Below are 23,718 nucleotides of genomic sequence, written 5' to 3'. Positions count from 1 at the left end.
AATAAATTAGAAAGTACAAATTGATCCATTATCATAAATTTTCCAAGTCCCCAACCATAATACACCTTTAGTAAAATTTGAATCTCATTAGCTAAAAAATCCGTACTACGTTTTATCATTACGAATACAACTATTCACTAAAGTTGAATTTACACGCTTCTTTCTTTATTAATCATTGCAAACATTTACCCTGTTTTAAAAATATATTTTAAAATAATTTTCCACCCTATTAATAATCAATTAAAACTTCTTGAGGGGATAGAATTTTATCTTGTCCCTTATATACTTTTTATTTTACCTTATAAAGCTTAAATTATTATGTTTTATCTCCATAATTTGTGAAACAAAAATAAAATACCCCTACATAATTGGACAATAATTAAATAAAGTAAAATTGAAATTTATTTGTATTTACTTATAGAATTGTTCAGTGTTTTTCTGAAAATTTTCCTATTTCAACCTTATTCTTAAATTTATTTATTTTATGTTTTATTAACTATCCTCATAAAAAAAAAATATTGACTTATACAAGAGAAGAAAAGACCTTAAGGTTAAGATATTTTATTTTTATCGGAGATAAAAAAAATATTTTAAATTATAAATGGATAAAATGAAAGAAGAAAAAAAATGCGTGGAGCAAAATAAATTTGCCTTAAATCTTGTTCATTCTCAGTATCTTCGGTATCCATCTTACCCTTCATGGTCTAATCTTGCCGATCTATTGCCCGCCATGGCAGGCGTCCTCCCACGTTACTCCCACTGTCCCCTCCTCATCCCTAGAGCCCTGCTCTCGTATTAATTAAACTCTCCAACTTCTTGTTCCTTTCTGTACTCGCGGAGCAACAAAGCTGGAAAGCCAAAGCATATTCACAGGATATAGCTGTGCTCCTTGGAGTCTTCGCAAATTTAACTGTATGATCTATGAACTTTCCGGAGATATCTTCTTGGTTTTGACGCAAAGCTGTCATTTTGATCGGCTCCTCTTATCCATGCTATCCGCTGAGGCATTATGGAGCTGCCGGGTGCCGGATCGTATCGATAACCCTAGGACCTGCGAAATGTAGGCGAGCGGAGATAGTAGTCGCTGCAGTCGGCTTGAGTTACCGGAAAAGTGAAAATATTTGCTCGTTTTGCTTCTTTTCTGAGCTTGATTCGATTCTTCATGGAGTAAATTTCAGTTTTTTTGAGGGGGCTAATTTAGTAGGGGCATGTGGTACAGTGGTAAAATTGGGGGCTTATTGTGTTGATTTGGCAATCGTACCAGATGAAGGTCTTCAATTGCTTTAAGGAGAATAAATCGATGGCGAGTGGCCGGACGCAGAGAAGGTTGTCTCTTGGTGAGTACCGAAGGGCGGTGTCATGGTCCAAGTACTTGGTGTCCTCCGGCGGAGAGATCAAAGGGGGCTTGGAAGAACAATGGAGCGCGGATATGTCACAGTTGCTCATAGGGAATAAGTTTGCCACAGGGCGACATAGCCGGATCTATCACGGCAGATACAAGGGAAGGGAGGTGGCCATTAAGCTGATGAGCCAGCCTGAGCAAGACCCCGCCATGGCTGCTGCTCTGGAGCAGCAGTTCACCTCAGAGTCTTCTTTGCTGTTTCACCTCCGTCATCCTAATATAATCACGGTAACCACTTGTTCCTACTTGTTTGTGACAGAAAAGGCTCTTTGAGTTTGCTGATTCTATGAGTTCTTGCTCTTCTTCTTTTCTTGATCAACCTTAATCAACGTTCAAGAAAAGTGCTACTTTTAAATTAATTTCTGGTATCCCTTTTCCATCTGCTGGATTGTAATTAAATAAGTTTTCTATCTTGTTTGTTTAATATTATTAACTTAAAGTGCCTTCTTTCTTGAATTATGTAGTTGTCACACCTCCTTAAGGCAGTCATCCATTTTCTTGATCCTTTTATACCACGTATAAAGATCTCACTTGGATACAAGAAGCCAGGGTTTTTAGTGAATCTACTAATTGTTGCCCTCTAAATATCTGCCATAGTTATCATCCATTCAGCTCAGAAGATTACACTTGGCATTAACTGTTTTGCTCAAATCGATCTCATTTCTTTACCACACATTCAGGATACTCCTTTGAGGTAGTTGACCTACTTTATTTGATCAAATATCATCTAAGGATATAACTGGAAGTCATTGTCTAGTGGAACTATATTTCATCCTGCCTTGGCTATTCTAAATTTGATTCATTATCTTCAGCCTGATCTGTGTTGGAAACTAGAGGAAACATGCAGCTATTTTCTGTGACAATCTACTTACATTGGGGCATCACCCTAGTTAAGAAAATTTTCTTGCTTGCATAATTAAATGGAGCCTCTACTTATGTAATTAGAATTGACTTTAAGTATCATTAAATATTATTAATGTACAGCCTTGCATTAGCCGACCTCACCTAGTGGGACAAGGCTTGGTTGTTGTTGTTGTACAACCTTGCATTGAATTTAATTTTAATAGGAGTGCTTGGATCCATGTTGCAATCCCAAATAGTTAAGGCTAAGATGGCTTGTTGTTGTTTTAATTGGTTGGCTTTGTGGTTGGCTTTGTCTTCTAATGAATAGATTGTTAGAGATGCATAAATATTAGGTATATGTGATTTGGGACTGAATTTTTTCTGGTAGCAAAATAACTAGTTTTTCTCTGCATAGATAGGTAACTCAAGTTTGTTATATTTTCATTGATTCCCTGAAACTACGAAACATGTGATAGATGGTGCAGCTTTTTTTTACCTGAAAACAGTAAAGAAATCCATTGTTTTTTTCTTGGCAGCAAAAGACCACTTTGTCTCATAATTGTTGTCCATCTCTCTCTTTATTCAGAAGGGGTGCCTTGGCGCAACGGTAAAGTTGTTGCCATGTGACCAAAAGGTCACGGGTTCGAATCCTGAAAACAACCTCTTACAAAAAACAAGATAAGACTGCGTACAATTGATCCTTCCCCGGGACCCCGCATGATGGGAGCTTCGTGCACCGGATTGTTCTTTTTTCTCTCTCTTTATTCAAACTTTTTGCGGTAACCTTAACTTCTGCTAATTTAAACTGATCATTTGTTTTTCGTCACATAGTTTGTGGCCGCTTGCAAGAAACCTCCTGTCTTTTGCATCATCACTGAGTACATGGCAGGTGGCTCTCTCAGAAAATTTCTCCATGAACAAGAGTCTAATGTGCTTCCTTATGATCTAGTGCTGAAATTATCTCTCGATGTTGCTCGTGGAATGAGTTACCTTCATTCCCAGGGAATCATTCATAGGGATCTAAAGTCAGAAAATATACTTGTTGGTGAAGACCTGTCTGTTAAGGTAGCCGACTTCGGAATTTCATGCCTGGAGTTTCAGAGTGGTAGTGGAAAAGGCTTCACCAGTACCTATCGTTGGATGGCTCCTGAAATGATCAAGGGGAAAAATCATACAAGGAAAGTTGATGTGTACAGCTTTGGCATTGTTCTATGGGAGTTAGTAACGTTGCAAATCCCCTTCCATGATATGACTCCCGAGCAAGCTGCTTATGCTGTAGCTCACAAGGTAATGATTTTGATTCCTACTCTTGCATTGCCTTTTTTTGGTTTTGTTTTTGCTCGTTGGCTCTTTAACGTTAGGAGATGTTCCAATAGGGTCACCAGAGGATTAGTGCTCTTGTCACTATCGACTAATGACATTGTATATTCTTGCTGCAGAATGCCAGACCACCTCTACCTGCCTCTTGCCCTCTGGCATTCAGCCATGTCATGAGCAAGTGCTGGGCCACCAACCCAGTGAACCGATTCCAATTTGACGAAATTGTTTCCATACTCGAAAGCTATGAAGAATCTCTCAAACTGGACCCAAGATTTTTCTCATCTTACAAGCCTTCACAGCAGCTGTGGCCGATTGGATGCTTTACCCCGCGCATTGCTTTGTAGAAGTCTAATCCAAATAAATTTTCTCTAATTCACTGCCGTATCGTGTGTTTGTGTATATATATTTCATATCTCATGCTCTCTGAAATTGATGGCATGTTATTTCTAAGTTTATTTTGTTTCTCTTTTTCCCACTTCTATATGTTAAAGACCATGTACAGAACCAAGATGGTGTTAAATAATATTGTTGTCTCCAAACAATTGATGAGAAAAGTGATTAATCTTTCATAAGCTGGCAGTTTTGTGTTTATTTTGTTCATTTGTAAATTGTTTGGAATGCGTTTCGAGATATATATATATATATATAATCTAAATACTCAGATTAAATAATATATTAAAAAAATTTCTAACTTTAGATGGTTTTTTATTATGTTTTTTTTTTAATTATGATATTAATTCTGAACAGAGGATATATGGATCTTCTAATAGGTATAAGTGTGAAGAGGGGTATCCAATTAAGATGGATATAGGAATGAGAATTAAAATTAAAAATTAGATGAAAATGAAAATAGAGATTGGGATATAGATATAATAAAGATGTTGACGGAATATATGAATCCGATCCTAATCCCATCATTGTCATTCCTATTATAAAATGAGTAAAGCTTATCGAAGGGAAATAATGTGTTAAAACTTTCCATAGTTTCTAGAGCAGTATTCACAAGAAGCTTTGCTGGTGACGGTAAATAGTTATCTAGATAAATATCGACATTATTTGTTTGTGCAAAAAAAAAAGGGAAAAAAAATAAAGAAAAGTCGCATTACATGAATCACAAGAAGAATGTGTAACATTCCACTATAAAAACAACGTGTCTTGCCATGGATGTTTCCAAGTCAATTGTGGTTGATTGTAACTTTCATGGTGCGTGATTCATGAGAACAACAATAATTGTATTATTTTTTTTAGGAATTCTCATGAAATAATTTTGTCAAAAAATTATTACACTAATTATGCACAATACACTAATTATTCCCACCATTTCAGTGGATATGGTTATTAAATCTGCCCACTAGGTTGTTAATGACGAACCGACACAATGAGAATAGCACAGATCTATTCGCTGATATGTGTCGTAATGTATCATTGTTACACATGTAACATCGTTCATTGTATCATATACAACAACATATAACGTGATATGTGTGTTGTTCTGTAACATCGTTCTATGTTGTTACAGAACATAGAACGATGTTACAGAAAGACGCCAGACAATTACCACTGTAGCCACCGAACTCCAGTGGCAGAAGGGCTGAATACTGTCACTGATGTCGTAGCGGTATAAGATTTAAAGCATCCCCCTCGCTTCAATCCTCGCATTTCGAGATTCCCACTTTGTCTTATCCCTCCTCCGATCTCCTTTAGTTTTCAGAGTTCGAAGTTGGTGAGGATTGTAAAGATGACACTCAGACTGCCGCTTTCGGGAGAAATTGGAGGTGTCTCGTTCTTGGAATCCAGCCGAGGTGCCTTTACCCGGCGCAAAGGTGTGGCCCTTTTTTTTTTCCTTGTCTGTGGAAGTTTGTATCTGAAGATACGAACTGTGTTGTTGGATTTGGCACCCCTGACTGATTCCCTTTCCGCGTCGTTGATTTGTGACCTTTTTTTTATGAAGTTCAAGCCTTCTGGAGATACGGCATTTAGATCGCATGCTATTGCTACGGCTGAGATTAGGTTATCGGCCTATGGATTATTGTTGCATAAATGAACTATCTCACTCGAAGAAAGATTGGTTCTTTTTTTTTTAATTTTTCTACTATTAGGTATTTTCTGATATCTTTTTCTTAACCGTACTTTATCTTTTCAAATACTTTTATGAAAAAATAAACATTCTTTAAAAGGGGTATAATTCCCAAAGTTATCGCAGAATGAGCTTCGTATATTCTGTAAACGATTTACGAGTAGAAGTTTGTTACTTGTTACTTGCGTTCGAACAAATAGTGTGATTTTTTTTTTTTTTTGTGTGGCAATTCCTTTCTCAGTGTGCCTTCCTTTGAGACAAAAGCAAAAGGGAGCAACAATTCAATTCTGGAGAACATGTTGCTCGATGCAGCAGGGACCTCCACCTGCATGGCCAGGCCAAGCTGTTGCAGAACCGGGACGCAAGTCTTGGGATGGACCAAAGCCTATTTCTATTGTTGGTTCCACTGGGTCAATTGGAACTCAGGTATAAAGATGAAAACATGACACAAATTTCCTTTTATTGTATATCCTGTAATATTTTATCATACTATTGGCGTATTGGTGAAATATTTACCTGAGGAACCTTGTGAATTTTTTACTTTTCCTATTCTAGACGTTCTGTTAGAAACTACAAGTTGTCAATCTAACTTGTAGGATTATGTCTTACCCAAAAGTGGCTCTTGATGAGTCTACCTGATCACCTAGCTCAGCTAGACTATTAACACACAGGTCATTGTTGCTAAGCTTCCTTAAGAACCCGAGATAAAAGCCAGCACTGTTGTTTTGAATCATATGACCACTTTGATGACTGAATCTTCCTTCGTAATTCTATGTTACAGACGTTGGATATAGTTGCTGAAAATTCAGACAAGTTTAAGGTTGTTGCTCTTGCAGCTGGTTCTAATGTGACACTCCTCGCTGATCAGGTAGCACTCTTTACCCTGTGGGGTTTTGTTAATTTCATGGTACTTTCTAAAGTCAAATCCCCTTTTTTCACTTTGACCAGATTAAGACATTCAAACCTCAATTGGTATCAGTGAGAAATGAGTCACTAGTTGCTGAACTTAAAATGGCCTTGGAGGATGTTGAACACAAACCTGAAATCATTCCTGGAGAGGAAGGCATAGTAGAGGTCATTTTCTCTCTGAGTACATAGATCATGAATTGTTCTTAACATTGTTCCAATATGAATTCTTAGGTTGCTCGCCATCCGGATGCTGTCACAGTAGTTACAGGAATAGTAGGATGTGCTGGACTAAAGGTAATTATCTTCTTAATTCTTTAATGACACTGTTATTTTGCAATTTATTTTACCTTGATGCATACTTTGTAATAGCATATGCCTTGGTCTATTATGATGCTCACTTAAAACATCAAAAATTGATATGGAAAGTAAATAAATTAGGCAATGATCCTTTTTAGTTGTAATTCATGCCGCTCTTAAGTGTGGATAGTCGGGATGGAATAATCTTTGTTGTAGCAAGCTATATCTTTTTATAATTTACCTTATGGTTGATCAACTATATAGCAAACTAATATAGTTTTTCCTTTTGAAAAGTCATTGAGTACCATTTCATAATTTTGAAGATTTAAGCACTACAACTGGTTGAGATATTGATTTTGACTTGTTCATTCGACTTTGTATTAGGTTGCAAATCGTTTTTCAGATTTAATCATACTAGAAATGCAGAGAATATTTGTTGGATATTCAATTGATGAGCATGTACTTGCTTTGAATACTCACGTACGCAATGAACTAGTTAAACGATGTTCAGCATATCAACATATTTATCATCAGGGAGTGCTTTTTCAATGGTTCTTGTGATGCATGTAATGACTGAAATTTAATATCACTAGAGCTTTAAGTGTTCTACATTCAGGAAAAGAAGAATATATCGTTTGGTAGTTTTGAAGTATTCTACCTCATTTCTCTACAAACCCTACTTTTTTTTTGGGTATTTGAAATTTTGGATGATGGCTTCATATCTTTGAATTAGAATTATTAAAGAAAAAGATGCATATACTGATGCAAAGTACATCATAACCGGTTAGTTCTTCTCTCTACTTTCAACTCAGTGCTTCAAATTAATCCTTTTTTATATGATCAGCCTACAGTTGCTGCTATTGAGGCTGGGAAAGACATAGCCTTAGCAAATAAAGAAACTCTTATTGCTGGAGGTCCTTTTGTGCTACCTCTTGCGCACAAACACAATGTCAAAATTCTTCCTGCTGATTCAGAACATTCTGCCATATTCCAGGTACTCATTTATTGACATAATCACAGTTGATCCAGTCAACAGCTGGTGATTGCATCTCCTTTTGCTCCAGAAATCTGATTTTCTTTTTAGACTGGATTTAGTTATCCAGAATGATGACTTCAGGAATTATTTTCGTTTCCAGTGTATTCAAGGCTTGCCAGAGGATGCACTTCGTCGCATAATTTTGACTGCATCAGGTGGGGCCTTCAGGTATAAGAACTGCAAAGTACTTTCATTTCAATTTTTATGCAAAGAACTAACAATTTTCTGGTTAGGGCGTACAATTAAACAAATTCTAGATAAGAGTGGTGCCCCATGGGTTGATGGATTTAGTCCCATAATGACTGTACCATCAACCTATTGTCTCTGTTTGTCATTTGCAGATATCATTTATGCAATTATCCATTTCCTCTTGTTTATTATCTATTTTGTCATAGGGATTTGCCTGTGGAAAAATTAAAAGATGTGAAGGTTGCTGATGCTTTGAAGCACCCTAACTGGAACATGGGCAAAAAGATCACTGTCGATTCCGCTACCCTGTTCAACAAGGTAATAAGCATTATCATTCACATCCCTAGTCTCGACTATATTCTTTATCCTAAATTTTCAGATTCAACTTGAATATTCTTTGCTGTTCAGGGGCTAGAAGTTATAGAAGCGCACTATTTGTTTGGAGCTGATTATGACAATATAGAGATTGTGATTCATCCACAATCTATAATACACTCTATGGTTGAAACACAGGTAAAAAGTTGATCCTCTGCATAAAATAACTGTCCATGTTCTACAACTTCTACTTTTGTTTATATTTTCAATCTTGAATTCACATGTTGAATATTCCGACATAAAGAATGTTAAATCTGTAGTACTGAACTGATTTGTGTTTATCTTGCAGGACTCATCTGTATTGGCTCAATTAGGCTGGCCTGATATGCGCCTACCAATTCTTTACACACTATCATGGCCTGACAGAATATATTGCTCGGAGACTACTTGGCCTCGGCTTGATCTTTGCAAGTATGGCTCCGTTTTTTTTTTTTTTTATCTTACCTAGACATGATGTCTAATTACAGAGTTACTGACATTAACAGTATGCCAAAGATTAACCTATTAAAACTATATATTGTCAAAATTATATAGTGACATTGTTAAAATACATGCAATGTCATGTCCCAGAGTCCCTACCGACAAAATTTTGACAGCATCTCCCCTGTACCGGTGACAATCTAAGGCATATATAATACATCCACAAGCATACTCATCAACAATATACAACAACCCACACGGCTGGATGAAAACACAACCACACAGTTTAATAACAGCCCACACGGCTGGAAGTAAACACAACTACGCAGTTTAATAGACAGCCCACACGACTGTAACATAAACACAGTGGAAATCACAAAATAACGAACATAAAACAAACCAAACAACTAACTGCGAGCCGGCTCGGCTTGACACATCATTACCAAACCAAATACAAGATATCACAAAGCTAAACTGCATATAAAAGATACAAATTCAAGAACAAATACAAAACCAATAATGTGAACGGAAACACTAACGGAAGGAAGAGCTCGATGTGACATGGGACTGGCGGAGAGGATCTCCAGGCGACCCCATAAATCCTTTACTTGCTGCCTGGCGAAATAAATCAGTTTACGGGGTGGTGAGTACTAAGACTCAGCAGGTAATAGACAGATAGTTTATGAACATAATAAAGAACTAGATATACAAAAGTATACAGTCTCGTAGGGAGAAATAGCAGATACTACAGTGACATCATAATAAGTGTCCATACCTGAAACCATATCCTAGGCTAGTAATAGAAGGTCAGGTATAGCTAAGACCTGCTACAGTATAGCTCATAACTACATAGGTATCATGTGAGGTATATACATGTTAACAATAGGTAAACCAGTGTCTAAACTCATACCTCAGGTATATATCTCAACCTATGTGAGCATATCAGCATAAGTAAGCAACAGCAGCATAAATAAGCAATAGCAGCATAAGTAAGCAACAACATCAGCAGGTATAATAATAACAGCGTATGCACGGATGGTCACTCCTGCCCACCCCTCTGCACCATACCCCTGTATGGTCGAGAGGTCAGGTCAGTGACAGACTGTACATCACTCTAGCTACCACTACTCTCGAGTGGTCGAGGGGACAGTTGCATAGTAGTTAACTAGCTACGTCTGCAACGGGGGTCCCTGTTGCTCGCAACTCCAGCTATCACTACCCATGAGTGAGCGAGTGCGAGCACGACAGGACAAGCGGCACACTCCAGCTATCACTATCCATGAGTGAGCGAGTGCGAGCACGACAGGACAAGCGGCACACTCCAGCTATCACTATCCATGAGTGACCGAGTGCGAGCACGACAAGACAAGCGGCGCACTCCAGCTACCACTACCCATGAGTGACCGAGTGTGCGACCCTGACTGATGACTCTCTCACGCCACAAGGGAGACAATGGTCATCAGTATGCATGCCATGATATGATGCGCAAGATGCAATAGTCATCATATATATAAACAGTAAACAGGTATGCTACATGGAGCCAACATGCTCAGTAAGGTGTGTAAATAACAACATTCAAGCAAGTAAGCATGGTATCTAGTATTCATATATCCAATAACTAATATCTAGTATCTGGTATATGGTATCTACTAAATATCATAGATAGCAACGAGAGACTGTATAGATATAGAAAAGAGTATCTCAAAGATTGAGTGGATAAGCATCAAGCACAGGAAAAATACGAGTAGAGTCAAGATAAACACAGTAGCTTTCCAAATATATATAGCTCATGCGCTAAGATCAATATACTAAAAAAACAAAGAAGTACCCGCCTTTATTTGTCGATCGTACTTGACTAAAACCCAAATCGTGACGTTCGTCTCGAACCAACGTCCTGCAAATCACGTGATGTACAATTTAACTAATTTCATAAACAACAACTAGCTAAACCCAAACCCAACTTAATTAGGGAAAAACCCTAATCCAACTATGAACCTCAATTCACCCAAATCCATTGGAAATTAGATTTAACCCAACCTTAACAACTCTTTAATTGATTTATATAGCAAACCATTACTAATAAGTCAATTCAACATAAATCCAACAATCCTCAATCAAAATTGATTGTTTCATCTTCCAAATCATATTCATATTAAGTAACTCATATATAACCAAACCTAGCACCATAATCAAATAACAAATCATTTAATCCATGAAGACAAACAACTTCATAATCATCATGAATCACTTAATTTATTTCAATAAGCATTATCACAACAATAATCGATTAACATCACAATCCATCAATACTAATCATGATACCAATCTAATGATTCTATTAACAATCATGTACTCCTCTAAATCAACCATAAACATTCATCTCAATAACAATCCATCCACATGATAATCACACACAAACCCAAATCCACTCAAGCAACAAATAACAACTAATTTGAATTGCGACACTGTAACCATTTCACAACTAAAATCCAATATAGTTCATACACGAATTTACCTTCTCAACTTACCCAAATCCAAGTAGATTGCTGGTAACTCACGATTAAAGGAATCCATGACTAGAAATAGGTAGACCAAATCTGTGGATCGTCCTCAACAAAGATGGTCGGAGCTACAAAGGTTAGTCAACCAATCGAACTCAATATCCCATTACAGCACGTGAAACCAAAACCTATTGATCCAACACATTGCAAAAACTCACCCCAAATCCAGATTTGTAGCTGCACGATGAAAGATCCAAGACTACCGTGATTGCCGATCCTGGACAGAGGAGAACGACGACGACGTTACGACACGGCTCAGTGATCGGAGGAAGGAGAGAATCACAACAAACAATGTCAACACCAATCTTCGCTCGCTAATGCACGGATCGGAACCCACTCCCCTTTCCATAGCATCGACGAATCGAAGCTAGGGCACAGCTTCAAGAAAGGGTAGATGAAGACAATGTTAGACCTCTCTGTCCAAGATCTGATGAAGAGGAACGCTGGACCTCCTTGACGAAATTGCTGCTGCCCCGCTCGAATTTTGACGATCGACGGTGAATCCAATCGCAAGAAAGGAGGAATACTCCATGCCTCGAGAGGGAGAGGGAGGAGGGTGGCTCGGCCGGCGGTGGGCTAAATGGCGCCGCCGCGATTAACTCCCTTGTGGCGTCGGCGTCGGCGTCGGGGAAGAACTCGCCCTCCGTTGGCGTTGGCGATCGACCGAGGAAGAAATCACAAGAAAAGGGCTCGGGAGGAAGGAGCTCGCGCGAAGGGGAAAGAAATCGGGAAAGAAAGGAAAAGAATAGGGAATTAGGGATATACTTAGGGTTAAATTTAATCAAACTTTAAGTTAATTCCTCAATCAACTTTCACTTAATGGTGTTCCAAACATGCCTCCATCTAGCTCCACCGATTCATCCCCTTAAAACGAGTCATACGGACTCCGTTTAAATTTTGAAAATTTCTTAAAAATTCTTGAAAAATCCAATAAGATTATTTCTCAAATAACCTTATTTATTTATTTATTATTTGAGTGCCGTATTTTACATGCAAACTCTTATGTACGAAACTAGAATTGAAACTCATGTTAATGTGTGACTACTGAACTTTAGTTTTCAAGAAGACAAATACCATTTTTTGATCCATGAACATGGTATTTTACACGTAATTTGCCATGGATTTGTTAAGGACAATGTGTGATGCACTATATAATCATGTCGTGAATCAAATAGAAAGCTCGTGTGTAAATTCCCATATATTGGCAAATTTGCAACTATACTTCAATTGATTAGTGATGCACTATATAATCATGTCGTGAATCAAATAGGAAACTCATGTGTAAATTCATGTACTTGGCGAATTCACAATTATGCCTCAAATGATTATCATCTTTCGTAATCTTAATGTAGTTTTAATGATGCAGGCAAGGCTTATTGACATTTAAAGCTCCTGATAATGTGAAGTACCCATCCATGGATCTAGCCTACGCAGCTGGCCGAGCCGGCGGCACAATGACAGGAGTCCTTAGCGCTGCTAATGAGAAGGCTGTGGAGATGTTCATCAACGAAAAGTACTTAATTTTCTTGCCATTCCTTTGAAGTTCAATCCTTGAAAAGTGTTTTTGAACAACCTTGTCACATCTGTTGCTTTAGAACTCGAAAATGCTGATGATGAATTTTGCTTCAATTTTACAGAATCAACTATCTGGACATATTCAAGGTGGTGGAACTTACATGTGATGCTCATAGAAGTGAACTCATCACCAACCCTTCGCTGGAGGAGATCGTGCATTACGATTTGTGGGCTCGCGACTACGCTGCTAATTTACAGCTCTCATCTGGCCGGAGTCCTGTTGCTGCTTGAGACATATTTTCTTTATGTAGAATGATTGGTCCTAAGTTAATTAGTCGTCATCTGAGGAATAATTATTTAGTGTTTTATTAGGGTTAAAAATTTGGCTTCTCAATGTTAAGTTTCCTAATGTTGTTTGTACTTATTTAGTGTTTTATTAATTTATATCTCCATTGTCAACTTTTGTGAAATTCCTTCGTTTCCGTAGCGTCCAACACAAGTTGGACAAGTTCTTGGCAAAGAACTCTTCAACTTCAAAGCATGGAAAAAAAAAGAATAAATATATATAAAAAATTACTTTGAGAAAGATAAGTTAATTAGTCGTCATCTGAGGAATAATTATTGTAGGAATATATACAACTAAGTTGACTGCAGTTTTTCTAAAAATTGAAGAATAAGATCAACATGAATTTACTTATCTTTAGCTTTAGTTAGTCGTCTTACACAATAGATAAATAATAATAATTATTATTATACACAACCATAATCAAATCATCAAGCGAGGTTTAATTAACTTAATAATTGTAATTTTTTATTCCAAAATTTAAATATGACTTTTCTTCTAAATTATATATTTTTTTCTAATCCGTACTCGAGGTTACCTATGCCATTTGTCTTGACTTACAAGAAACTTTATTTTAAAAAAATAATAAACACGATGAGATGAAATAAATATATATTCTCCTTTTTTTTTAATATACAACTTTTCAGAAAAGCCACAATTTTAGGTGTAAGTAATCTGTGGCATCTGTCATTCTTCTTACCTACCATTAAAAAAGAAGATTAAATGAAATTAATAAGATTTTTTTATCACAATCAGTGTTACTGTCTATTTGCTTAAGAATTCCAGATTTAAATTAATGAGAATGGATCTTCAAATTGATAGTTTTTAATAAATTCTATAGTGGGTATACATAGGACGGGTCTTGAGACATATCATAGAGCCAAGTGCTCCTAATTTTTTAGGATCCTTAAATTTAACATGTATATATAATATATATTATATATAATTAGATTGTTTTAATAAAAATTTAAAAAATATATTTTATTAGATTATTTTAATAAAGTCTAAAAATATATATTATTAAATTGTTTATATATATATATATATTCTATTAAAAATTTTAAGAAAATTTAAAAAAGAAAAAAAAACAGGTAAACAATTTTTTATTTTTTCTTTCAAAGATTTTACTTCTTATATAATTCTTTCTTAATTTATTTATTTATAGAAGTTCATTAATTTGTTTATAAAAGTAGTAAGACTCTAAATAATAAAATATAAATCCAGAGCTAATTTCCTTCCTTTTTCTCCTTTAAATCACTTCTAATTAAATTAGAAAATTTTTATTTTTCTAATTAAATTTTTGTTTCATCAATATATAAACTTATAACGTAAGTTACCTATTTATCTATATTTTTTTTCTTATTATCAATATTTAATATTATATTAGAGTCAATATTTTATCATTTTTCTTATAAATTTGAAAGAGTTTAAATAAATAAATCTCAATTTTAATCATAATAAAATGAATTATATCGATTGCTTCAAGTACAAACCAGACTTATTGTTCTTTGACATTATTTTCACTGTTTGTGTTTGTTTCATTGTTAGCTTTGTTGTTGATTTTATATGTTTTATTTTTACACTTAAAATTAGTAGTACAAACATATTTAAAAATAATAATAATTTTAGAGTCAGAAAAGAAACAACAGGAAAAAAGTAGAATTAAAACTCACAAAGGTGTTCTTCGTAATATTTTTAAAACTACCTCTTCAATTGGGATTCAGTTGATGAATTACAAGAAAAAAAATCAAGAATTAAATGGTCATGTAACAAATGAGCAGTAATTAAGTAATCAAGAAAAATTAAATGATCATACAATAAGCAGAAAGAATTGAGAGAAAATGATGATCACAATCATGCAACGCATGATCAAGAAGAATTGAGAGAAAATAATAATAATAATTTGAATATAAATGATTTAACAATTTTATGAATCGAAAATAAGATATTAAAAAACTTAATTTTGAAGGCTTTATTAATAATTTTGTTTCTCAAAATACCAGAAGATATAGATTTTTTTAATGATTATTTCATACCTAATTTTTTTATATTTATAGTATTATACTTTTTGAAGAAACTAGAAAATATATTTTATATGATGTTGTACTTTTCGAAAAATATGAAGAAATATATATTATATAGAATATACTATATTTTAAATAAAATATATTAATTTTTAAAATTTTCTATTAAACTATATTGAAATTGTAGTCCCTTTTTTCTTTTTTCCCCGAGCCGGAACAGTATAATTAGCATATTGGTATTTGGTAATGATTAGATGATTTGACAAACAGAAGGTGTTATTTTTATAAAAATGTCGCTCAGAATAAATTTCAATAATAAATATTTCTCTCTACAAAATAACACGAAAAAGGATGAATTTTAATAATAGGAATTTCTTTTATTGGAATTATGGGCAAAAGCATTCACCGGAGCGAAGAGCCCCAATAGCTCCTGCCTGTACGGTAAGAATGACCGTCGCGGTCCCTTCACCGCCTTGTCGTTTAATCCCTTGCCGTACAAAGGACGGTGAGCGGTGACCACATCTCCCTCCGCCGTCCGCGGCCCCTTCTTCGCGCTCTTGTTAGGGGCCTTCTTCTTTGCTGGCCCCGACGATGAGGCTGACGGCGACTCCGGCCGAGACGCTTCGATGAACACGAACTTCTCCTTCCCGTCGCTGTGGCTCCGACCTATCGTCAAGTTCCGGAGCAGGCTCCTCAGCGCCCCGGTGGAGGCGCTCTTCTTGCATCGGACCGGTGGAGGCGGAGAGGGCTCCTCCGAGGCCGCCTCCTTCTCCTCGATCAGAAGCTCCTGGATGGGGATCGGGTCAGCCTTCTCGCTCTCCTTCGATTCCGCCGGGCCGCGGCAGATGAGGTCGCGATTGAAGACAGGGTACACGGGGAGCATCCGCCCGCCGGAGAAGATCTCGTCGGCATCGACGGAGGAAAACCCAGCAGCACTTTTCAATTCGATGGAAAACTCGAAGTCATCGCTGGAAGCGTCGTAGTCTTCCTCGTTGCCGTGGGAAGCGGATTTGACCGGCGGAAGCGGTGGCTCCACGCGGTGAGCGCCGCCGAAGGTAGGGGAGTCGGGGCCATCGCACGACTTCTTGTCGTACTCGACGGGTGCTCTTCCGAAGCTGGGGGAGGAAGAGAAGTAGGGAAACTTTGCCTGCTCCGGGCGTTCGGCCGCCATATAAATTCTCCGATGTTATTTGAGAGAGAAAACGACGGAAGAAGGCGGATATATAGGAGGGAGGAGGGCGTTGAAGGGGAGTTCGTTATTCTCAGCCGTAGGATGCGATTGCTCCCCCGTAGAAGTGGAAGATATCGAATCTGGGCCGTTGATACGATGGTGGAAAACTGGGAACCGCTTTGGTTTCTGTGACCGCGTGGAACGGGCGATGTGCCTTCGGGCGAATGAACGTGGTTGCTTAAGTTTAGCTCTGCCTGGTTGCGTGCGGCCAATCACGTGACCAATCTTCCAGAACGCTTACTTGAAATAATAATTTATTATGAGAGGTGCTTTTCGCATCCCTCTGACACGCTCTCCTCCCGGCCCCCATCTTCAATCTTCCACTTGTACCCTTCAATCTCACTTGGAAGAGGTAATGGAAAGGGATGAATGCTCTTGTCCAGAGTTAAAGAGAGTGTAGTTTAAAAAAAGAATGATATTTTAACATGTATTAAGGATTAAAGGATGAATAATTTAGGAGAGATGTTTTTTGCACTCATATATTTTTGTTGGCCCCACCTCAAATTTTAATTTTATTTACGATTATACTCTTTGATTGTTTTAACTAGTTTGTTTAATTTTTTTAATAATTTTTTTAATTATATGTTTGTAATCTTTAGGTAAATTTTAGTAGTTATTATTAGTAAAAATTTAAAAAATATAATATATATATTTTAAAACTAATAAAAATACTAATAAATAATAGTAAATACATTAACTTATAAATAAATATTTTTTTTAAATAAAAAAAATAATAATTTCAGTTAGTCTCATTGATTATCTCTAGATGACCGATCTGGTCCTATGGAAACTTTCCACCGACTATCAGGATAAATTAAGAAGTTAGGAATTGAACCGTGGATGTCTGGGTAATACTTTAAATATCCTACCGTAGCATATAACCCCGAGGATGGAGTCAGATCTCCTGGTTCACAAAAAAGTGGACCAGAGGATGGACCACTTTTAATTGTGGCTAGATCGTGATCATGATCCGACCATAATTGATTGCAATACCTTCCTAGGTTCACCGTACCCTCCAGGTTATAGTTTGGGTCGGAGCGGGGCGACCGAAGACTGCTTAAAAGCTACCGAAGGTGGGCAAGTGGCTAGGTTGCTGGGCGCCAAGCGTAGGCGGCTTTCGGACAACCTCCAACCGCCCGCTTCGACACAAACTACAATCTAGATGAGACGGTGAATCCAAAAAGATATTACAATTAATTGTGGTCAGATCGCGTTCAAGATCCAACCGTAATTAAGGGTGGTCTATCCCTTGCTCTACTTTTTTTAACCAGAAGATCTACTCCTCCCGAGGACATATAATAATACACATAAAAAAAACCAAAATATATAAAAATAAAAATTTTAATTAATATTGTCTTTAAATTTTGCTCCTACGTATTTGAAGGTGTATTTATTACTTCGTACTATAAATAAACATATGACATATAACGAGTGTCATATGTTAAAAATTATATAAAAATAAATAAATAAAATTGATTTAAAAAAATAATAAATAAAATTGATTAAAAAATTAAATAAAAATTAAATAAAATTGAAAACAAAAAATTACAAATAAAACAGTTCGATGTGCGTACGCCAGGGGGAGGGGGGAGAAGCAATTTGCATTTATTTATACTAGTCTCGCTCGGAATGTGACAAGGTTAAAAAGTAAACTTCCATCTTTTTAAAACAACTACGAAAGAAGTACGTCCTTGTTTTGAAGAACATTCAAATCAATTAAAATGCACTATTATATTGACCAAAGTTTTCCTTGTCTCAATTCCGAATGAAAAAAGATTGTCGTTAAATCAACATTTAACAGTAATATGAATAAAGAAATAAAATTCAGGCAATTGATTCGTGCCAGAAAACATACTGAGAGCGGAGTATAAATTGGAGATACAGGACAAACATTTTGTTATATTAAAACATATTTCCAACTGAACAAGGAATGCAATAGTAGAGCGTTAAACCACAACATAACAAGGACTTTCCCCGCCATGAAAATAAGTTTGTATTGGAGAATTTTTCAGCAAGTTGGCATAACAAAAAAAAACACTAATTGCGAGTGAAGCAAATACGATTTTTTGTATCTCTGGATGATCAGAACAGCAGAGAATCCATACAGTGACGGAGGCACCTTGTGCACAGCAACAGCTATTCTAGTGGCCATATTTCTGGAACTCCCACTCACTGTTGTCTGAAATGAATAAAGGGTACTGTCAGATAAAAGTATGAGACAAATGCAGCAGCAAAACCTAAGATTTGTGTGTGCGCGCGCGGGGGAGATTGTTTTACCCAAGGGGCAGACTTGACGAGTTTTGAGCCAACGGCTGATGCAATGGAAATGGAAGGCATGATTGCAAACCCCTGTTTCAAACAATAATTGTCGAACACAGTAGATGAAAAAGGCAAAGGCAAAAAAGACAAAATAGATGAATGATCAAAGGAAACAATTAGCATCGTACGTTGTAGATGTGTAACAATACCAAAGTAGTGTTTCTTTACATATGAAAAGCATCCATATAAATGCTAGGATAAGAAATACTGAAAGCCAATGATGGTTCAAGAAGTGCAAAATATTCCCATTGGCTCAATGGTCCTAGAGCCATCCACGGTTTCCGCTAAGCCAGTGTAAAAATGACAAAAGAAAACCAGTATAAACACAATATACATTTAAAGTTCACTGGAAGCACATAAGGACATTTAAGCAGCCCGTATTTTACTTTTGAACAAACCATCATAAAAGCAAATATAGGCCAGCTCATACTATAGATCCCAAGAGTTGTGTTGCTAAGCATAGTGGTACAACTTGGAACTAGTTTCACTTTTTTTTCTTGTCGATTAATCTGAACAGACATAAACAAGGTGGATTGAAGAAAATGAATTGAGTCTCAAATCCCATACTGACAATTGTTTAGTAAAAATGAATTTCCATAGTTAGCAATGTATGCATTGAAGGAGAGCTTGGCGCAACGGTAAAGTTACTGCCGTGAGACCTATAGATCATGGGTTTAAGTCTCAGAAATAGCCGCTTGCAAAGCTACAATAGACCATTCCTCGGGACTCCGTATTGGTGGGAGCTTCGTACACTGGGTTGCCCTTTAGCAATGTAAGAATTCATTTGTTTAACATAATTTTTTATCCAAAGAAATATCTTAAAATTTTCTAGGAAAGTAGCCGACTTTTTGGTGTATAAATGACCCAAAAGCAAGATGTGGTCAACCATCATTGCCTTTTAAAATTCTTTTAATTATATATTTAATGTGTAAACATTTTTATCTAATCATTTTTATTATGCACAATCTAAACTTCCATATACGATTATTTATCTAAACATTTTTATTATGTTGCAATCCGAACTTAAATTATTTCTATGCACATGAAAATGAATTGACAATGATTTACGGTGATACAAACGCATATGAATCATGAACCTAGAGCCAACACAGTGGGTAACCAAGCCGATTGCCTTTTTCAGATTTTTTTAATTCCTGTATTATATTGTATAATTTTAGAAATTCCATATAACATTTATATGTTTAGCCACTTTTATTATGCTTCAGTTGTAATTTATATATTTCTAGATTTCATGTTTTATCTTAATTTTCTATTCTCTCTTTCAGTGACGACACTGAAATGTTTGATTTTCCATTAAATGTAAAACAATAAAATTCAAATTTTATTCCATTTTAATATTTTATATTTCATCAATCTTGGCATTTGGTTGTTATCTGTATTAAATTATAAAATAAAATATTAATAAAGTCAGGAAGAAATAAAATAAATGGCCAAAATAGTGAAGGAATCAATTGAACAATATATTGATGAGTGCCTCTTGGCTTATCAAAATTGACTTCTTTTAAAAAAACAGAAAAGCATAACCATTTGCACAGATTTAAAATATTTTGAGGTTTGATTCAAATCATTTCCATTTATATAAGCCAACAGAAGGCAATAGAAAGAAATCATTTTACTAATAATTTTCAACAAAACAAAACTTAGATTCAACCATATTCCATAGCTCCTTCAATGCTGAGCAAGAAAATAAATGATGAGCAAGAAAATAATGGTAAAATTGTTCTTTCATCGTGATTTCATAAACACCATTTTAGAAACACCTATTACTATATAAAGCATGAAACAAGAACATTAGTGAGGCATCATAACTCCTTTTTAAAGAAAATCATAGGTTAATTAGAAGAGTCACTTTACTGGAAAATTGGAAGATGAAGATACTATGCAATGAGAATCACTCAGTAGCAAGGATAAAACCATATATTTAACCATGACATATCGGTACAGCCAACAAAATTTAACTACTGAATTTGTTAGTCTAAACAATTATATAGTGTAACTCATAAAGTGACGCAAAGGATACCACAATTGGTTGATAAATCATGGGGAAAGAATCAGATACCATTTATAATTTAGTTCTATGACATCTGAATAAAGATATTCCTTTAAAATTCTAACTATAGTTGGGCAAAATCAATGGTTGTTGACAACTCAAGGGGAACACCAAGTCTGAGTTGGTAAACAGATGTTGCTAATTTATTAATAATTAGCTTGACAACTAAGAATTTTTAACAGAAAGGTCAAAATCATTGTACTTATGTGATTTTTCCTATCAGAAAACTGTAAATATAATGCCTTTTACCTGTAAAAAAGAAGTCTAAGGCCCTGAGAGAGTAGACCCTTCAAGTACGAATTATCTCAACCATATCAAACTGCAATCATTTTTTAAATTCCAACCATAAATAGATTATAAAACAGCGAGAGTTCATTCAAGCTCCAATACCTATCTAAGATGCTGTCCGAAACAATGCTCCTATCAGATGTTTGTTCCACAGGCGTTGAGAACACAAAACAGAAAAACACCCTCTACTCTACATAGCTCTAGGACTCCTTTTAGATCCAGATGCAGCCATCATTAACATCTATACCAAATCAGATACTCTAAATTTACTCATAAAGGGAGGATTTAGCTATATTTATGTTTCTTTCCCTTTCCTAGAAAATTTCATTGAGACATTATATTTCTACTCATAACTTATTCAAGCATCAGGCAGTCTGGGGAATCATCTTGTATGTTATTGTGCACTTTTATTATCAGTTAGATCGCCAAATCATCCCCCCAGCATACACTACATACAGTATGCCATAATACTAGAAGTGATAATTCTAACTCTTTCCATATCCAACTGCAAGCAATACACCCTTAAATCAGATAAAATTCTCCTCAAATTGCACTCTGAGGTACTTGCTCAACTTTATAATAATATGAGAGACAGAATGATTCGTGGTCAATCTGTAGGCTTAGTTGTTGCCTCAAGCTATTTTTAAGCAATCAAAAAATAAAACTAAACCAAAATTTAAAGAACGTTGTAAACTACTAAAATTATAGGTTGTGCCATGCTCTAAAAAGTCCTTCAATTTGTTGCTAGAGCTAGTGAAACAAGAAGCATACCCCAAGCCACTGTGCACTCTTCACTAGTCGCACTTGCCTGGTTAGCCTGACACTCGATGCCTATAAAAAGATCACAGAGTCAACAAAGTCAAACAGTGAACAAGTAATCAAAACCCTAATCGTACAAACTTAACCTGAAGAAACACTAAAAGAAGGGCTGATGAAAACCAATAAATCAAGGAAATCGAGAGAACTCACAGAGATCCATGATGTGATTCCTACAAATAGCGCAGTTGTCCACCACGATATCTGCAAAACAACATCAAATATATCTATCGATCCGGGAGACAAACATAGAAAATAAAATAAACTAAAGCGTAAAAAGCCGAGAATCCTTAATGGATTTCACGAAAACGTGATACTTGAGCGCTTACCCCAGGCCCAGAGGGCGACAGCGTTCCATTTCTTAATCTCGAACCTCTTTGGCTTTTTACTAGAGGAGGAAGCGATGGAAGACGGCGACACAACGTCGGCGACGATTGAACCTTCACCGCCTTGAACCATGTCGACGTCGGTATCAAGAGAAGCCATGGATCCGGAGGAGGATGGACAACCGGAAGCAGCGAGGCGGAGTTTGGGCGCTGCCCTAATTATTTATAAGCTGCTTGATTTGGGAAATTTAAGTTGGATTTAATTATTTTTTTTTTTTAAAAAAAATAGCATATCTAGACTTGGTCTATTAGTTAGGTTGATTTTTTTTTTTAAAAAACTTTAGGGAAATTGTGATTAAAAAATAGTTGATAGTAGCTTTTTTTATTTTGGTTTCTTATTTCCTAACTTTATAAAATTACCTTTTCTTTTTCCTAAATTTTCTTAAGTCAAAAGTTTATTATCCTTTTCAATAAAAATATCATTTAATTCATGAAATAAAAATTATATAAATAACATATGAGTTATTTTGAATCATTATAAAGTTTTAGTTAAAATTCCTTGATAACTATTTATATGGTCCTCTTTCTTTTTATAATCTGTATAAATAAAGAAACCGCTGCATTATGAGATCCATGTAAAAAAATTTGTATTTCTTATGTATCATACTTAGTTATTCTTTCAAAAAAAAAAAAATAAAGAAACCGTCGTATTGTGAAATTCATGTACAAAATTTTTTTTTCTTTTAGGTATAAAACTTAATTATTTTGAACAAATAAAGAGAGCAATGTATTTACTATGAAATCCATATAAAAATTATTTGTAAAACCCTGTCGTGTCTGCTTTTAATTCAAAAAATATTTTTCCTACTAAAAAAATGTAATTATTAAAACTAAGAGATTTATGATAAATAAATAAATAAATTATTTTAAGCGACTAGCTGAAACTAATAAGAGTTGATATTAACTCTAAAACTTCTCAAGAGAAATCACAGTAAATGGAACATCATCTTTCAGATGACGGAAAAATATGGTTCAACATAAAATCTTAATAAATCATAAACATAATTATTAGAATTAAAGAAGCATACCAAAATTTATAATTTACTATCTAATTTAGAAATGATATTCAATTTACAGATTTCCTAATATCAAGTTTTACTTATGGAAAACAAAATATATCATTCCTATAAAGTGAGACGATAACCCTTATTTATATAAGTCTAAGTTTATCTATTTCTAATTTGACTCCTCAACAAATTAGAAATTATATATGTGATATATTCATAACAATTAAGTCCTTAAGTCATATTGCTTAATTCTAAATTTGACCATATTAATTTATGACTTATCTAGATG

General features: G+C 35.4%; 4 protein-coding genes across 4 annotated transcripts; 2 read left to right on the top strand and 2 right to left on the bottom strand.

The window, feature by feature from the left end:
• The first annotated feature begins 667 nt into the window (after window positions 1-667).
• LOC121981916 (serine/threonine/tyrosine-protein kinase HT1-like) lies at window positions 668-4,132 on the top strand. Its single transcript, XM_042534699.1, has 4 exons — window positions 668-1,111; window positions 1,265-1,630; window positions 3,077-3,532; window positions 3,685-4,132. Exons 2-4 carry the CDS (start codon window positions 1,265-1,267, stop codon window positions 3,907-3,909), a joined length of 1,047 nt encoding a protein of 348 aa, XP_042390633.1. The 5' UTR covers window positions 668-1,111; the 3' UTR covers window positions 3,910-4,132.
• A 928-nt stretch (window positions 4,133-5,060) lies between these two features.
• LOC121981915 (1-deoxy-D-xylulose 5-phosphate reductoisomerase, chloroplastic-like) lies at window positions 5,061-13,403 on the top strand. Its single transcript, XM_042534698.1, has 13 exons — window positions 5,061-5,183; window positions 5,270-5,388; window positions 5,884-6,068; window positions 6,424-6,510; window positions 6,591-6,716; window positions 6,783-6,845; window positions 7,693-7,842; window positions 7,985-8,052; window positions 8,280-8,391; window positions 8,482-8,586; window positions 8,738-8,859; window positions 12,796-12,942; window positions 13,067-13,403. The coding sequence occupies exons 2-13, from the start codon at window positions 5,304-5,306 to the stop codon at window positions 13,233-13,235; spliced, it is 1,419 nt and encodes a 472-aa protein (XP_042390632.1). The 5' UTR covers window positions 5,061-5,183; window positions 5,270-5,303; the 3' UTR covers window positions 13,236-13,403.
• A 2,266-nt stretch (window positions 13,404-15,669) lies between these two features.
• On the bottom strand, window positions 15,670-16,482 carry LOC121980040. The gene has a single exon (XM_042532012.1). It carries the CDS (start codon window positions 16,480-16,482, stop codon window positions 15,670-15,672), a length of 813 nt encoding a protein of 270 aa, XP_042387946.1.
• A 1,939-nt stretch (window positions 16,483-18,421) lies between these two features.
• On the bottom strand, window positions 18,422-22,598 carry LOC121981914 (RING-box protein 1a-like). Its single transcript, XM_042534696.1, has 5 exons — window positions 22,366-22,598; window positions 22,190-22,240; window positions 21,992-22,051; window positions 18,820-18,891; window positions 18,422-18,721 (listed from the first exon to the last, which is right to left on the bottom strand). Exons 1-5 carry the CDS (start codon window positions 22,520-22,522, stop codon window positions 18,684-18,686), a joined length of 378 nt encoding a protein of 125 aa, XP_042390630.1. The 5' UTR covers window positions 22,523-22,598; the 3' UTR covers window positions 18,422-18,683.
• Between the last annotated feature and the right edge of the window lie 1,120 nt (window positions 22,599-23,718).

Source organism: Zingiber officinale, chromosome 5A (genome assembly GCF_018446385.1).
Source record: "Zingiber officinale cultivar Zhangliang chromosome 5A, Zo_v1.1, whole genome shotgun sequence".
Taxonomy (NCBI): Eukaryota; Viridiplantae; Streptophyta; class Magnoliopsida; order Zingiberales; family Zingiberaceae; genus Zingiber; species Zingiber officinale.
Note: the sequence above shows the minus strand (reverse complement) of the source record. Positions and strands in the feature narration are given on the sequence as shown.

Bases quoted from the DNA above. Each gene is read 5' to 3' on its own strand.
- LOC121981916 (XM_042534699.1), top strand. From the start codon at position 1,265: ATGAAGGTCTTCAATTGCTTTAAGGAGAATAAATCGATGGCGAGTGGC. The intron at 1,631-3,076 runs GTAACCACTTGT...TTCGTCACATAG, and splicing joins GTCATCCTAATATAATCACG to TTTGTGGCCGCTTGCAAGAA. The intron at 3,533-3,684 runs GTAATGATTTTG...TTCTTGCTGCAG, and splicing joins CTTATGCTGTAGCTCACAAG to AATGCCAGACCACCTCTACC.
- LOC121981915 (XM_042534698.1), top strand. From the start codon at position 5,304: ATGACACTCAGACTGCCGCTTTCGGGAGAAATTGGAGGTGTCTCGTTC. The intron at 6,511-6,590 runs GTAGCACTCTTT...CACTTTGACCAG, and splicing joins TGACACTCCTCGCTGATCAG to ATTAAGACATTCAAACCTCA. The intron at 8,860-12,795 runs GTATGGCTCCGT...TTAATGATGCAG, and splicing joins CCTCGGCTTGATCTTTGCAA to GCAAGGCTTATTGACATTTA.
- LOC121980040 (XM_042532012.1), bottom strand. From the start codon at position 16,482: ATGGCGGCCGAACGCCCGGAGCAGGCAAAGTTTCCCTACTTCTCTTCC.
- LOC121981914 (XM_042534696.1), bottom strand. From the start codon at position 22,522: ATGGCTTCTCTTGATACCGACGTCGACATGGTTCAAGGCGGTGAAGGT. The intron at 22,241-22,365 runs GTAAGCGCTCAA...GTTGTTTTGCAG, and splicing joins TGTCGCCCTCTGGGCCTGGG to ATATCGTGGTGGACAACTGC. The intron at 22,052-22,189 runs GTGAGTTCTCTC...ATCTTTTTATAG, and splicing joins GAATCACATCATGGATCTCT to GCATCGAGTGTCAGGCTAAC.